At 45.4% G+C, this 17705-nt stretch overlaps 1 protein-coding gene across 5 annotated transcripts in view; it reads right to left on the bottom strand.

Moving 5' to 3' along the window:
* INPP4B (inositol polyphosphate-4-phosphatase type II B) overlaps positions 1–17705 on the bottom strand; it is a 3177224-nt gene that overhangs the window by 639745 nt on the left and 2519774 nt on the right. For all 5 annotated transcript variants that reach the window (XM_069631181.1, XM_069631178.1, XM_069631177.1 and 2 more), the window contains one exon: positions 5497–5706. In XM_069631181.1, the coding sequence (XP_069487282.1) occupies positions 5497–5706 (210 nt within the window). The remainder of the gene's footprint in view (positions 1–5496; positions 5707–17705) is intronic.

The following is a 17705-nucleotide window of genomic DNA, read 5'->3' as shown; positions in this document are numbered from 1 at the left end:
ACGTGTCGAGCACTGCCCCGATGTACTGGAGCCTCTGAGTTGGCGTCAAGTGGGACTTCTTTAAGTTGAGGGAGAAGCCCAGCTTGCAGAGGGAGTGGCAGGTGATGGACAGATGATCCAGGACTTGCTCGGGAGAGCGCGCCCTGATAAACCAATCGTCCATATAGGGGTAGATGTGAATTCCCCCCTTTCCTGAGATGCGCTGCCACCACTACCATGAGCTTGGTGAAGACCCTCGGGGCAGAGGTCAATCCGAACGGCAGGACCCGAAACTGAAAGTGCGAGTCGCCAACCGCAAACCTCAGGTACTTCTTGTGCTTGGGATGGATTGGCACATGAAAATAAGCGTCCTTGAGGTCAAGAGACACCAACCAGTCCTGAAGTTGAAGGGCCTGGAGGACTTGAGAGAGAGTAACCATCTTGAACTTGCCCTTCCTACAAGATGTTGCGCAAGCCTTCCCCCAACCGGTGAGGCATGGGCCTCATGACTGAGCAGCAGCAGCTGCGGCGTTGCCTAAGGGCAAAGAGGCAACTGCACGCGCGGCCTTGGCACCTCGAGTACCTTGTTTTCCACCTCTGGCACTCTTACGGTTGCCCCTTTGACTTGCAGCTCCTCTCGCTTTACTAAAGGATGAGTAATAACGAAGGGAACCTCCCTCCACTGCTGTCCCCTAGGACGAAAAGGCAGAGGCTTGGTGAACTGCAGCGCCCAATGACTTCGCTGCAGCTTTGGAGGTCTGCAACCTCTCAAGACTCTCGTCATCCTTGCTGCCAAAAAGATGTTCACCATCAAAGGGCATGTTGAGGAGCCTGGCTTGAACATCAGGAGCAAACCCTGAGTTCCTCAACCACGCAAATCTGCGTATTACGGTGCTCACCGCCATGGACCGGCTGACACAGTCTGCCATGTCCAAACCCGACAGAACTGACTCACACATGGCATCCTTGCCATCCTGAATAATAGCAAGAAAACCATCCTGTTCGTCCCCTTCGGGAATATGTTCAGCCGCTAAGGAAATACAGTTCCACAGTGTGTGTGTGAAACGTGACAAGGCACATACGGAGTTGGCCGCCTGAAGAGCCATAACCCCTGAGGAAAACACTTTCTTCGGCCAGCCATCAAAACGCTTGTCGTCCCTATCAGGAGGGATGTTAGGATACGACGCCGGCTTAGCTGGGGCCATAGCCGCCTGCACCACCAAACTCTCCGGAGTGGGGTGCGTGGTCAAGCAGCAGGGGTCACTACTGGCTGGGCGGTATTTTCGCGGCAAAGACTTACCCACTGCCGGGAGACTCTCCGGAGCAGTCCAAGCCGCTGCCACCCTTCTTTGCAGAGCCATATGGAATGGCAGTACTGGGTCAGTGGGTGGACCTTGGTCGAGGATATCAGTCAGGTCATCTTTCACAAAATCAACTGGGGGCACCGACCACCCCAAGTAGTCCATGACCCTCGACATAAGGCACTGGTACGATGACTCGCCATGGGTGCCAGGCTCAGGCCTACAGAATTCAACCTCCGGAGAGATGTCCAGACCACTGGCGCCATGCAGTGACTGACGCAAGTCCTCAATATGGCTATGACCAGAAAGAATCTCATCTGGCACCGTGTCCGGAACCAACCCATCTTCAGAACCCTCCTCCACCTCGCAAAGAATACAGGAGAAAGACATGTTTTGCCTTGGCCAGAACCTTTCTAGGGGGTTCCCCCATGCCACGGGGTACCTCCGACACCACAGCCTCGAAAGGCATCGAGTGAAACGACGTTGAGCGCGGCGCCGACAACATCGACGGCTTCGACACAGGCCTCGAGGGTGGAGCCCCAAGCGTGTCCTTCGACAGCCTGGGCGCAAATGGCGTCGACGACTTCCTCAGAGGCGGAGCCTCGAGAGAGTCCGTCGACGACCTCGGCGCCACCGGCGTCAACGCCTTCTTCGAAGACTTCACAGGGGCACGAGCGCATCGAGGACCGGGACCTGGAACAGGCATGACTGGAACGATTCCACTTGTCCGAGCGGGACCTCTCCCGTGAATCGTGCCGACCACCCGAGCCCGAAGGCGTATGAGAGGTGTCTCCAGTACGGTCATGACCGACCCCTCTCGGAGGCACGGATGGACCGGAGCCCTGCGATTCAAGAATCGCCAACATTTTCTTTCCGAAGGAAGCCCATTCCTCCAGAGAGGAACGCTTGGTGGGATAAGAAATCCGCCGACGGGCAGAGTCCTCGGATGAGGACGGGGAAGGCGACCGATGACGGCGCTCCAGGGAGTGCCTCGAAGAGGCAGAGGATTGGCGGGACCCACTCCGGGACCGAGACCACCTAGGCTTACGACTATGATGCGGAGAGTCGCCCCTCGAATCGTCTGTCGAAAGCCCAGTGGACCTCGCCTTCCGGGGGTTGGACACCTTACCGACCGACAGCTTCTTCTTACGTTCCCGCAAGGCCATGGACATAAGCGACTGGCAGTCGACACAATCATCCGTGTCGTGGGCCTCCCCGAGGCACCAGAGGCAGTCGTTGTGCGAGTCCGTCACTGACATCTTGGACCCGCAGTCCCCACACTTCTTGAAGCCCGGACGTGGGGTGGAAGAAGAGGAAGACATCCCGACAATACTTCACAAATGAACAGGTTCGAAGAACCGAAAGAATAGAAACCCCAAAGAGTCGAGGCGCACTGAGATCTCCGAAGGGAACACGTTCGTGGAAAAAACGGAACTGAGGCTACGGGCGTCGGACATCCTACTTATACCATCTGGGGCCGTTGGAGGAGGTCCTCGAGGACGGCGTATCGACGTCATCGACGCAGGACACAGACGCAGAAAGATTTTCCGAAGCAGCACAGCTGTGGTGATTACTGTCATAGATATGGAATACGTTGGAGGACCCAATCCCCTCAAACTCCTTTGCTTTTCTCTTGTCCTTTCCCGCATTGACTATTGTTCATCTTTATTGCTTGGTCTCCCACCTTCTTCCTTTTCGCTCTATCTACAATTTTTCTGACCGTCTACTTTTCTCCTTATCCCCTCAGTCTCCACTCACACCCACATGGCTCTCAATTTCATTAATTCCTTTCAAATTGCGTCTTCTGTATCAATTTCTTTCAATTGTTTTCAAACGCACTCATGGCCTACCCCGCTCTATCTCTCTATCCTACTCTCGTTCTATGTGCCCTCGCGCATCTTAGGGTGGCAGAATCTATTTCTCTTAACTGTTCCTTTGCCTCCCTGCGCCTCATCTCATTTCCTCTCCTTTTCTCTTCTGGCTCCTAAACATTGGAACGCTCTTCCTCTCTCACTTCGCTTCTCCCCATCTCTTCCCATCTTCCAAACAAACCTTAACTCTACCTTCTATTGTCTCTTGTTTCCTGAGTTCTTGCCTCCACTCTCTGCTAATTTAACTTCTACTTATGCTCAATTTGTACTGCCTTGATTTTCACCGTTTTTTTGGATACTCTTTAATTGTTCAGTGCCATTGGCGAAAGGCGCTTTATAAATTCAATCAAATACAAATAGACTACTGTAATGCCCTCTTGATTGGCACCAACAAAGGATGCCGCCCTAAACTTCAACTTATAAAAGGGATCTCTCAGAGAGAACACTTCTCCTCCAGTAGACAAGCCATGCACTGGCTCCCTGTTGCAGCCCATATCCATTTCAAGACTGCCATACTGGTCCACAGATGACTCTACGGGAAAGCCCCAACTTACATGAAACCCTGACTGGTAATTTACGAACCTAAAAGATCCTTATGCTCAGGTAACCTGGCCCTTGCCTCTTGCCCCAGATGTAAACAGACAAACAGCTTAGGCAGTTCCTCTCCTATCATGGCGGCACGTTCCGGGAACTCTTTACCTGTGGAACTACGACAGGAAGTAAACCTGACGCTCTTCTGTAAATCTCTAAAAACCTTGCTTTTTAGGATAGGCATAGAACTAAGACTCCTTCAGGTTTTTCCTTTTCCATCTTTCTCTCTTCACCTGTCCTTTATGTTTTTACTCTAGTGTCCGTGTGTGCCCTGATGCCTATGGGTTTTCGGTACAATATAAACAAATAAAATAAATATCCCCAGCCAAATTTAACTGTACTCTATGTTGTTGCTAATCTTGTCTGTCCAGTTCTTAGCCTTAATTTGAGTTCACCATTTTGCAAAAGTACTTTTTTTAGTTTATAAAGTCTCACATCTGTTGTTCTGATTAAAATGGTTGCTATCTAATATGGACATCTAACATGTACGGCAATAGTAGAATTAGATTTGGCAAATCAAATGAGCTGGTCTGTAAAATGCTTTGGCAATGCCCTTGCCCAATGTATTAACATCCATACATAGAGAATAGACACAGTGGGGATCATTAGGAGTTTCACGGTCTGGAAAAAATGTGGGTAATTCTGGCACCAGCATTTATTCCGGACCGGGGAAACACAGGTTTGCCAGTGGGGTGCACAGATCTATCGGCAGGTGGCACCTGCCGGTAGATCTGGCCCCTACCGCCAAATAAATGCCAGAATGACCAGCACTGGTACTATGGGTGCCGGTAATTCCAACAATCCCATCCCATGGGATGCTGTGGGACTCCATGGAATTGGAATTTACCAATTATCCCATTAATACCGGGATATCGGGTGGCAGAAATGGTAAGGCAGTTTTGCCGGTATACTGCAGGAATTATCGTAAAACTGTGAGGAAAATTTTTTATACCGTTTCCTGCACTTGGAATGGCAGAATTACTGGCATATTCCAAATAGCTGAAATGCTGTTAAATCCCCATTCCATGGAGGGATTGCCCGAATTACAAGCACCGGAATTACCGGTGCCAGTAATTATGCCATTTTTTTCCAGTAGGGGCAAGATTTACCTCCAGCTGTTCACTGGAGGTAAATCAGTGCCCACACCAGCAAACCTGTGTTTTGCCAGTGCAGTAAAAGTGCCGGTGCTGGAATTACCAGCAGTTCTACCAGCACCTTTACAGCACCGGCAAAACTGTTACAGAATTGTAGATCGATTATACTTACATGACAGCTGTTGTGTATGTCCACTGTGCTGCATAGCTATAATGGCAAGCACATGACAAATTATCACTATAGTTGCTTTCATTTCAGAGAAATTTTGTGTCAAAGATTTTTGTGAGTTTAACAGCCATCACCATTGTAAATTGACCAGGTAATGCATGAAAGCTAATCAATATGAACACGGGAAAGCTTTGAATCATTATCGTAACAATGACATTTCCTTTAAGCAATTGTGCATTTAAATTCAGCCCATCTCCAATATATCACAGGGAGACCTATGGCGCTGTCCTGTGCAGCAAAATACACCCACGCTTACACCTAATCCCATCTATTCACACAATGACATCAATGATCCATCTAAACAATCATGCTCATCAACTCACCCTTTCATCCTTCAGCTACAAAATCAGACTCATCCATCCATCCATTCAACCAATTAGCTTTGCTACGGCTTGTCCTAATGCTAGGAGCTCCTAGGAGGTGCTGCTTACCCACTCTTCTTCATCGTACTCTGAATGGTGAGGGATGGAGTCTTGCCTTGTGATCGGCGACAGCTGGTCTTCATGTGAGGTCTCGTTTTCCAATGCATTGCTCTTGGGCTCAATGGAGTTATTGTGACCACAACCAGGGCCCGCTGTGTAAAGTGCTAAAAGGGCACTGCTCACCAGCTGATCCTTGAATATGTGTACAAATAGCTCTGTCTAGAAGGAGACACAATCCTATAGTTAGAAGACTGCGTATGGAATGATTAAACCAGAACATTCAATAGACTGAAGTGAAATCCTCAACATGGGCAAATGGAAAAGAGCATTATTCGCCATTGTTTATTTTAACCTCCATATTATTACTTGGTAAAGCTAGTGTGTCACACTTCTGACAATCAAACAATAGCGTAAAAGCGCAGTGTAAGAAACGTAAACATTTTGCATACAATCACTGTTCCATGACATTGGTGAGCACATCTAATATGTATGGCAATAGAATTACATTTGGCAATTCTAATGAGCTGATCAGTAAAATGCTTACAGTACATGGAAGGGACCGTAAAAAACATTTTATTTCACGAGTACATGCAGGTTCGGAATGGCCTGCAGGGCTTTAGGGCAAGGCTCAAGGTGCATGCTCAACAGTGGTGGCCAGGTTTTTGGTCAAAGTGGGCCACTTAGCTGACTTACTTCTCTATGCAGCTAGAGGTTTTGACCGGGTTAATGACCAAATATTCTTTAAAATGCGCAATTTGCAATACATTTTAATGAAGAACTCCCCCTTGAGTACTACTCAGTCTGTCACAAAAGGAATTAATTACAGTTTGCGACTGTGTGACACTCTGCATTGGTCCTTTTGTCAATTGTATGCCTAGGTCTGACACCGAGTACATATTATGCTTTAATACAGATGTCATGTTTTATATTAGGTACAGAAATTCACACTAGAAAGGTATAATCTGACCACCAGCATCTTTTACAAGAATGGCCAATCTCGGGCCCTCATCTAACTGGGCATTGAAGAATACTACATGGTCACTGCTCAACATTATGTATTTATTTATTTAATTTATATAGCGCACAAACAGTCTGAGGCATTGAGGTGCTGTTGGCAGTACAAGTCAGGAAGCATACTTTGTCATACAGTTAGCAGATTACATCCATAATACGGGAAAAAAAGAACAGTTGCATAGAAGAGAAAGTAGTAACAGGCATGTTGTTGAGGGGAATGCTGATGATATTTACAGTACTAAAGGCTGTGTGGTATGTTGGGAGAAAAGCTAGGTCTTGAGAGCTCTGCGAAAGATCCAGTAAGATTTCTCAGCTCTGAGGGTGGCGGGAGATTATTCCACAGTTTTGCAGCAAGGTAGGGGAAGCTTGAACCTCCTGCTGAGCTTCGTTTGATTTTGGGCACGACTAGGCGATCGGTGTATGGTGACGTGGTGGGTCTGGAGGAGCTCGCCTTGTTGATTCTGTGTGTGAGGTATGGGGGAGCTGGGTTTGATAGACATTTGTGCGTGATGGAAAGAGCTTTAAATCTAATGCGCTCCTGGATGGGCAGCCAGTGTGCTTCTCTTCTAGGTCTTGTGATATGTTCTCTTTTCGGGATGTGGAGTGCTGCTCTCAAGGCGTTGTTTTGGACCACTGTAGTCTGTTTATGTTTCTTGCTGAGGTGCCTGTGAAAAGGACATTACAGTAATCAATCTTCTAGCCATTGATGGCACGGGCGATTGTGAGACAGTTTCTTTTGGTGAGGAAAGGTCTGGCTGCATTAAGGTCCTTGGAAGAGTAGGCTGCTGAGGAGGCAATAGCACTTACTTGCCTGGACATGGTAAGTGAAGCATCCAGGTAGACTCCTAAGATTTCATTGATGAAGAGACGGGAATAGTGCAATTGTTGATTTTAAATGACGAGTACTGTTTGTCCATTAACCTCAGGGCATTTGGAAGGCCGACAATTAAGATTTCCGTGTTATGGCTGTTAAGGCAGAGGTGGTTGGCTGCCATTCAAGCCTGTATGGTTGAACATTTGGTGGCTTGTCCATTTCTCAGGGGGAAATGTTGTTGACATCACTTCCTGTCAGTAACATCAGTTCCTGTCTACATCACTTCCTGTAGCAATCTTAATTAGACCCAACTTCCAGCTACAGGCCACACGAGACTCTCTGGGAACCCCAAACAAGAAGAAATCTCATCACAGCAACACCAGGGAAAAAAATCACGCAGATCAACCACTGATTGACTAGGTGATCAGGTGACAAGAGTGTGTGATATCTTATCTGAACCCAATGGGGTATCCAGCCGGGGCATCCCGGTTAAGAGCCTCTTCACCGAAGAACCTTTGCTTTTGCCTTCCTACATGCTTCATCGGCATACCCAGAGTACCCCTAGCATGTTAGTCACATTGTTGTCTCTCCTCACTGTGTTACTCACTTATACTGCATTTTCTCCTGCTGTTCCTCCTCCTCACCTCTCCCTACACTTTCTCCTATCATGCTACAACTTCCTCCTTTCCTTTCCCTATCAAAGTGCATATCTCGAAACTCCCACTACTCCATCTCTCTTGCACCTCCTACTTCCAACAAATAAAGCAGACGAGTAAACCATACCTCCCCTTAAATCTACCCACCTCACCTCTCTTTCTCCGAGACCCAACTTCTCTACACTTCCTTATCGCATCAACTAAACATTGTATTCTGGAATGCTCAGTCTGTATACTACAACAAAACGTCCTTTGTCACTGAATACATTCACTGCATCTCTCCTCCCCTAGATCTCCTTGCTATCACTGAAACCTGGATTTCTCCATCTGACACTGCCACCCTTGTGGCCCTACATGACTCCAAACTATCCTTCTTCACTCTCCTCGTCTGACTGGCAGAGGTATAGGAGTAAGACACCTACTCTCTTCCCGCTTCATCGCCTCACAAATCTCCAATGCATGTCCTCTACTACCTCTTCTGAATTCACCATCTCTACGAATGCTTCACTTCACTTGGTTCACATCATCTCCATTTATCACACTCCTGGCCCCACTGGACCATTATTTGGTGAAATTGGTCAACTCCTTGATTCTCTTTCCACTAAACATAATCTCATTCTCTAGGTGACTTTAACCTTCCCTCTCCAACCACTTCTCAGAAAGGTGAACTTCAGTCTTTACTTAGTAACATGCTCTGCAGTATATCCATAATCAAACAACCCAACACCAGTGGTAACTCTTTGGATCTTTTATTCATATCTTTCTCTCTCTCAGTCCCTAATACTACTGTCACACCATTCCTACCTGATTACTCCATTGTTTCCACCACCATCTCGTTTCCACCCTCTGACATCTCCTCACTACTTGCCTTAGCTGTTAATAAAGGGAAATGTAAACCTTCTGCCATTCCTTCCTTTTTCTCTGACCTACAGTTCTCACTCTCCTACTTCATACCTGATTCCTCTTCCACTATCACTTCCTTCTCTAGCTTTCAATCCCTATTATATGACTCATTCTTCTCTCACTGCCCGCTAACTTTCACCCCTAAGTCTCACCATTCTCAACCATGATTTACCCCAATAACACGCTGTCTCTGCACAGCCATGCGTCGGCTGCGGCACAAATGATGGCGTACTCACTCGCATGAGGACCTGCAACTCTACCTCTCTGCCGTGAACTCTCTTGACGGCACAAAAAGTGAATTCTACTTCACCCTCATTGACTCTCACTCCAAGCATCCTTGCCAGCCACAGGGCACTCTAAACCCATTCCTCACTCACCTTAAGTCTATGATTATGAACTCCACTCTTACAGCTAACAACCTAGTTGAATACTTTACTGCAAAGATTTCCAAAATTAGAGCCTCTCTTACAACCTTCCTCACACTCCCTCCTCCTATATTCTATACTCAGCCCACGCTACTATCATCCTCTTACCCATCTTCCACTTTAGTCACACTGATACTGAATAAGTCCTATCTCTACTGATGAAGTCTAAACCCTCTTGTGTCCCATTAGACTCCCTTGCTCCCCAGCTAATCAAGCCTATTGCCCATTTTGTGTCCTCTCACATTGCTGAACTGTTCAACCTGTCCTTCAACTCTGCTTGCTTTCTGTCTATTTTCAAAACAGCCACAGCCATCCCTCTCCTAAGCAAGGGCTGGCCCGAACCTGCTGGTGAACATTCACACTCTATCTCTCTTCCACACTACTACTCTATAGTGCTGTAACGGTTTGTGTTGAACATTCCTACCAATTTCCTAGACATATGCAGCCTTCAAGACACCCTGCAAGCAGGTTTTTGCTCCCGTCACTTCACAGAAACTGCTTTTTTATGAACGTTTCCAACTTCATCATCTCTGCTAAGCACTCCAACCTATCCTCTATCTTAATGCTCCTTGACCTATTCACTGCCCTTGACACTATCATCCACCCTGATTTCCTTAATACTCTCCCTCTCCATGGGATTCACGATTGAGCCCTTGCCTGGACTGAATCTTACCTGGCACCTCACAAATTCTCTATCTCCTCAAACAAGAATACCTCTCAACTCTCCCCTCTAACTGTCGGTGTTCCAGCGAGCTCTCTCTTGGGTCCACTCCTCTTTACAGTTTACACCTCTGCTCTTGGAGCACTAATATCCTCCTTTGGGTTTTCATACCAACCCTCACGGACAAATAATCTTTTTCCAGAACTCTTCACTGATCTTTCCAACTGTTTCTCTGCCATTAAATACTGGATGGCTTTGCACTCTCCGACAGTAAACTATTACAAAAGAGAGGTGCTCTTCTTTTTTCCAAATACGCTCTCTCTCATCTATTCCTCTACCTATGCAGTTCCCACCTGACACTATCCCCTCCTCCTCTTTGGCTAGAAACCGCTGCATCATCAGTGACTCATCTCACACCTTCTCTACCTTTAGCTGCAAAACTGCAACAGCGGCTCGCCTCGACCACCTAAATATTAGGAAAATCAGGCACCTTCCTTTCAACACTGACAAGCATCTCTTAACCACTCTTGTCTATTTTCTATACTGGACTACTGTGCCAGCATCCTCTTTGGCCTCCCTAACTATGCTTTCTGTCCTCCTGACACAAGATCATTAACCTTTCTTCCAGGACTCGCTTTGAACTCCCTGACTTCACACCTACTTCCTCTTACTGTCATCAGGCTCGATGGCTGACATTGCAAAACAGGGCCAGAATTGAATTCCTTCCCCTGGAACACAAATATATCCATGGTAAGGCACCACCGTATCTATCCTCCTCTATATGACCCTACAAGCCTTCTCATAATCTCTGCTCTGCCTTCTGGACTACCATTGTGGCACCTTGATCTCCCTGTGCTTCCTCTAACTTCCAACCTTTCTGTCTTCTTGCTCCACCTGCATGAAATTATCTTCCGCATGTGAGAAAGGCAGGCTATCAAGAGATGACACAACCCAAGTGATACAGTTTATAAACCTTCATTTCGCTGGTCAGTATACTGTAATGCCTAACTTGCTCTAGCTCTAAGGTGGAAATGTTCCCTAAAAGAAAGTAAGCAAAGGGAAATCTAAGTCTGTTAGTCCAAAATAAAATGTTGTCTGTGTCAAAACCTATACCTGCCCTCACTTCTATATGATAACAATGGGTGGGGACTGGATAAACTGTTCAAAGTAAAATCAGGATGGCAATGGAGATCCTCTGTAGCTCCGTTGCCCACGTTCAAAGAACTCAGGATCTCAAGGTTCAACAGGCTTTTCAGGATTTATAAGTTCAAAGTACCTTATTTTTCACAACGGGTCTCTCAGGCTTCCCTTGTCCAAGCTTGGCATCACAAAATTAATTTTACACAAAGTTCCTAGGGCTTCTACAGGTTCCCATTTGCTGGATTCAAAACTTTCTGGACCATGAAATTCAACAGGCTTCTTAAACTTCCTTCGCCTAAGTTTCAAGCTCCTCTTTGATTTTACAATGTTTCACTCTGTTTAACACATATGTTCAACTTATAAAATACAAAGGTTCCATAACAGTTCAATTGGCTTTTTTCGAGGTGCCCTTCCCCATTTTCCAACTTCCTATGAGGTCAGGGTCTCACCGCCTGCCCCTCATATATTTGTTACCAATCTGTCACAAAGTTCACACATGTATTTTGTTCATCTGTTAATGGTGGGGACAGTGCGCCCCCCACCCTGGATTAATCTCCCACCTGGAGGCCACCCCAATGCTTTTCCAACTCTCTTCGCTTTATGCCAATACTTTCCCATTCGTTTGGGGAATTTTGGTCCCACTTCCTTTCTCGCACAGCTCCCTTCTTTTGGATCTCTATTTTGCGCACACTTTGTGTTTGCGCACAGCTGCCCTCTTTGCAGACACTTCCTTTCTTTACACAGTGTCTTTCTAGAATGTGTAATCATACACGCAACCACTGCCACTTTGTATCCTTTTCAATACACTCACAGTGCTTTCACTGTGCTTCACTCACAGGTTGTGTTTTCTTTATCAATGTCTTTGTCGTCTGTGGTCAGGGTCTCACCGCCTGCCCGTCAGACACTCCTGGGCTCCTTCCTCGGCCCAGGAAATTGAATATTGCTGGTTACTAGTTTCAAAAAGGATTAGCAAGCCTCCTGGCAACCTTCCATGGCCTCTCCTGGCTCACTGAAGACACAGCTCCCTTGCCACGCTTTCCTCTCCTGCTTCACGTTGCAGACCTTCAACATCTCAGCATCCCGCTCTCCCCCAGCTTCTCCTGGGCAGCCACAGTTTCTCAGTTCCTCTCACTACTAACTCATCTTGCCTTCTGAGCTTGCCATGGGAGTGGCAACAGACTGCAGGTGAGTGTAGTCGACTTCAAGTACCTGAATTTGCCTGACCTTGTTAGTGGGACATCTTCATTGAGCATGTTGTTGTACCTCTGTTTGCATCTTCTTCTTCTCAGTACTATAGTGGTGTTTCCCATAGGAAATCTGCACTCCGCATGACTCCCTCTTCCTCATCAAAGTACTTGAGTGATACTTGGGGGAAAAAAAGCTTGTGTGCCTCAACAGGTCCTATACAAGCTGAGGTGGTGTTGGGTAGGTCACTGTCGAGAAAGGGGGCTAGATATGCTGTTGAGGAGAAGTGTAAAAAGAATTTAATCCTTTCCTTCATTATCATTCTCAGATAAAGATAGCAAGGAATGAAAGTGCTCGTTTTCACAATAACCTGGAATAGTAGAGGGAGCGGAGGATAGGTCAGTGTTGGCTTCAAAAGAAAGGTTTTGCCCAATCTTGTCTTCAGATGTTCTTATTCTCTTCCTTTCCCATTTCCCTGGATTCTGATCTAGTTTTGAAATTTTCCCAGAGTTTGAGGGGTAGATATCAGGATATCCCATAAACACTTCAGGGATATAGTCAGCTACTTCTCTAGGAAAGGTGGAATACCGCGTCTCACGTAGGGGCACCCCCAAGTACATCCCCCAAAGATCCTCTACACATCCTCTACACAGGTGATTAAATCGGAGAAAACCTTTATGCTTCTCACACCCCTAACATCCGCAAAACTGTCCACATCAAGTTCTTCAAAGCCAAATTCAAAGACTAACTCCTCTTCTCAGAGTATCCTCTTAACCTACCGCTCATCTGCTTTGAACTAACATTTTTCCCTCACTTCTAACCGCATTATGTCCCTCGCTTTCTCTGCTTTCATCCATCATGGTCACATCCCTAACATAGCTAGCATTTCCGTCTACCTGCACTTAAAAATTGTCTAATGTTGATTGTTCTTAATCTATTTAATCCACCCATGTATTGCTCCGGATGACTGTTCTATTTACTCCCCATCATGATCTGGTCAGAATGTCACTCAAACACGCCCCATTATAAGCAGTTCACTGCTTCCCATCAAATCTGATACCTTATCTATTCAACATTCTTTTGCGATCAAAAGAGCATTGTTCTTCCCTGTAAACAAAACTAAATACATAAATAAATTAAGGAAAGCCCAAACTGGATCGGCTGGAAAAATAATTCCGACGAAAGAGCTAGATTGCATCCTGCTCCAAAGGAAACTAAATTATAAGAAAATATTCCCGGTTAACCTGTGAATATGAAGGGGAGTCCTACAATGGGAGGGATACTCAAAATTGACATACAAAAGATGGAAAATGCAGCATTATGCCAAAACCCACACCTGACCGCCCATCACAAAGATTTACTGGAAAGGTTGGCTACAGAGGGGTATTCATAAGCTTTACTTACAGTAAACATCATCATAGAGAGTATGAGCTTCCAACCTTTGAACTGTGAAATTATCTCCAGAGGAAGACAGCTGTAGACAACCAACAAGAGGGTTGGTCTCCACAACAATAAGAAAGATCATTGCTGCCCATACAGGCAATGTCAATGGCTCGAGGATCCATATGTATTTCACAATTCACACAATGGAAGTCTTTGACACGAGTAGATGAGACCGCAATGCGGAATTCCATACTCTCATTAGCAAAAAGAATTGAGAGAACAGAATACTGATGTACCAAAGTTAAACTTAAGGCAACAAGACAGACTGACGCAACAAAAATTGCATTATGGATTTATTGTACTTGTGTCGCACTGATCCACATTCCATCAGCGCAGAGAAAAGTTGCGGCTAATAGAAAAGAACATAAAAACATATGCCCTCCATATGTCAGACAGTACCTGAAGATTGTTCTGATTATCCAGAAGGACTAAACATCATCCAGTCCTGTGACATTCCACTAATATATTCGCTGATACTCCGCAACTAATGGAACAGAGCTCAGGTATGGTCAGCAAGCCCGAATTGAGCCAGCCCTGAGGGAAGGCGTGACAACAAGGAGGACCTAGTAGGCCTGGAGCCCAGGAAACAATGCAGAACCCAGTGAGCGAGAGAGGAACGAGTCCCCTGCTCATACTGCCCGAAACTAGAGAGAACAACATAGCAGTGAGTGAAGAAACACTCCTGCTTGTGTTCAGGAGAGGGCGCCTAGGAGCTGGGGAGAACACCAGCATCACTGTGTCAAAGCCATCTCCCTGGAGCAGGACCTGCTATGGAGAAGGTACGTGGGTTGATCACAGTAGAGGGGGGAACAGGGACCAGACCGTGAGAACGGGAGAAGGAACAAAGTGTCTAGATCCCTAAGAGGAGTAACCAGGTCCAGAGTGGGAGACAGCCATAAATAATAAGAGTGGTTACGGGAGCCCTAAAATCCCAAGTCTAGCAATCAGCCAAATGGCTCAAAGCCGCACACCAAAACCAAGAGAAATATATATTAGGAGGGATACACATACCCCTATGAAACAAGGGAGAAACTGGAAACAAGATAATCAAGGGAGCGAGGATAGCCCTATAAAGTAATTAAAGAACCATCCCAAAGGAAAACAAGAATCCGGTAAGACTGGAATCACACGGGGAGAGACCCACATACTTGGTGGAGGAGGATATATACCCATACCCTTGCGAGTAGAGCAAGAAACTGGTAACAAGAGAAACATGTGAGCCAAGAGGGCCCTACAAAACATGCAAAGAATCATCCCAAGGGGAAACCAGAATCAAGCAAGTGTGAGATCTCGTGGGGAGAGACGCACATAGTTGGTGGAGGAGGATTAAAGCGATATCCCTTTATCTATGACCACTGAAAGAATTTACTTTTTTGGAAATTTGAGAGTTTATGGTATACACCTTAGGAAAAACCTTTTCTTTATTTGGAACTTTGACAAGATGGACACAAACTGATAAAGTCAGGAGACCTGCCTTCTATTAAATCTCTGTGGTAGGAGAGACTCCTGGGAACACTGGTAGATGGCAGAGTAAAGAACATTGAGGTCAACCTATATTGCCAGTTTTCCCTTTTGATTTGTTTTTCTAAGTGATCGGGCCAGTTCAAAGGTTAGGATTTGGACAGAGGACAAGCTTTATTATTTTGACTAATATTGACGAGCACCCTTAGCTTAGTTTAGTAGGTAGGGAGCTTCTCTATTAGCAATAGGGTCAGCAAGGCATTTTCTTTAATTTAAATACAACTCCTGTAGTAAAAAAAAAGGGAAAAGAGAAAAAGCGGCTTTTTAAACCTGAGAACTCAGTAAAAGGTGAATATTAACCAACAATGCAAATATGACTGCCTTTATTTTTGTATTAAAATCTAAAACATTTTAGTGTGGCTTTCCTTTTAAAAAATGTTGTCTCATATTGTTTTTACATGCAAACAGTATGCAAAGATATCCATGGAAAAATGAATTCTAGTCTAAAGAAATTACACTTGAAATTACTTCGTATATAAAGGAAGAGGCAGGCCTGTTTGCATTCTAAACTAATCTAAGATTCTCTAGAAGTAAGGGGTCTCACTAAAAACCAATGCAACAATTACATTTGTGCAGGGTATGCAAGGAAGGAAGCTTGCTTAAAAGAAAAACACCTGGTCTTCGAATCCAACACTTTCTACTGTTACTACAACTTACCAACTCTGTAAGAGCACCTTTTCTGGACGCTTCCAGTATATTGAGACAAAATCTTGACCTGTGAGATTACAACTAGGATTCTCTATCTAGAACCTGAACACTGAGAGGTTAATTCCCCACTGTGCATTCAAAACAAAGATTGCAACAGAGTCGCTGTAAACAACACTTCCACATGTTAAAATGAAAAACTAAGATTAACCTAACAAATAGAACATGGTAGACTCTCTAAATACCTAAAGTTACCTAATCACTTGAGTAGGATCATAACAGTTGAAGAACGTCTATGGAGTCTCATGGATTGCGAGAGACTAAACCTCTGTCGTCTTTCCTTTTTTAACAGATGGGGTTTCTACGATATTTCCCAAAATGTTCAAGTGGTTTCAGTAAGGATATATGGAACACTGGATGAATCTTATGAAAATCAGGTAGCTTTAATAACAGAGCTATGGGGCTGATAACCTTATCAATAGGAAAAGGTCTGACATGAACTCCTTTTGTCTGCAAACATTTTAGCATCTTGTTAAGCTTTCTGTAAATGAAATGTGAACAGGTTTGAACTGCTGGGACGTCTGAAGGTACAATGGGCCCTGAGGGGATGGAGAGTGGATGTAGCCCATATGTCAAATGGAAGGGGGGAATCATCTAAGGAGGAATGTATAGAATCATTATAGGCAAATTCTGCAAGGGTTAGTAGGGAAACCCAATAGTTAGTAATACAGCACCTCAGGTATTGCCCGAATGTTTGATTCTAATGTTCAGTTTGCCCGTCACACTGGGGAGTGTAAGCACTCAAAAAGTGTAAGTCAATTCCCAGAAGTGTGCTAAGGGATCTCCAAAAGACTGAAACAAATTGAGAACCTTGATCAGTGATAATGACTTGAGGGACTCTGTGTAAACGGAAAAAGTGTTGGATGACGTCTTTAGCTAGTTGGGGTACAGTGGGGACTTAGGGTAAAGCAATGAAATGTCAGAGTTTGGTGAGTGAATCCACTATGGCCCAAATGACAGTGTTACCTTGAGTCTTGGTGAGGTCCGTGATCAAATCAATGGAACATGTGTGTCATGGATTTTCGGGTATAGAAAGTGGTTGGAGTAAACCTACATGCCTGATTGGAGGAGTCTTGGCTCTTGCACATATTCCACACACGTTGATGCAGTCTGTTGCATCCTTCCTTAATGAGTACCAAAATGACCTTCTCCGGGAATGCCATGGCTCCATTTCAACGCATACAGTATTAACCTCTTGGTGGGCAACCATGTCTGTTTCCTTCTAAATAATAATCCTTGGATTTCTTTATGTGAAGGGTCTTGGTTCAGAAAACCAACTCTTCTTGCAGGAGTATATGCTGTGGATACTTCCGTCTCCCATGCAGACAATGGTTGCTGTATGGTAAAGACCACCATTTCTAGAGGGACAAGCAGTACTCCAATGGTTGCTTCTGCGTCTTCTACTTGAATGCGTGAGAGAGCATCAGCTTTAACATTAGAACACCCTTATTATTTTATTATGATCATGGTATTAGTTGAGTGCGGACCTCGCTTTGAGAAGCAACCGAGTGCCTTACAGAGGTATACAACAATCCAAACATATAACAGAGTGTTTTACAGAGGTATACAACAGTATGGATGCATACCGGAGCACTTTCTAGCAGTAACAACATAACAGATATAAAGTGGGGGTAGAATACAGAGGGCACATAAAAGGGGTATAGCTGTGCTGGGTGGCAGGGAGGAAAGGGGTGGGTGGTGTACAGCGATTCATGTGTTGAGGAGGAGAGACTCCTTGAAGATGTGGGCCT

Source organism: Ambystoma mexicanum, chromosome 6q, assembly GCF_040938575.1.
Source record: "Ambystoma mexicanum isolate Mex_15411 chromosome 6q, UKY_AmexF1_1, whole genome shotgun sequence".
NCBI lineage: Eukaryota > Metazoa > Chordata > Amphibia > Caudata > Ambystomatidae > Ambystoma > Ambystoma mexicanum.
Note: the sequence above shows the minus strand (reverse complement) of the source record. Positions and strands in the feature narration are given on the sequence as shown.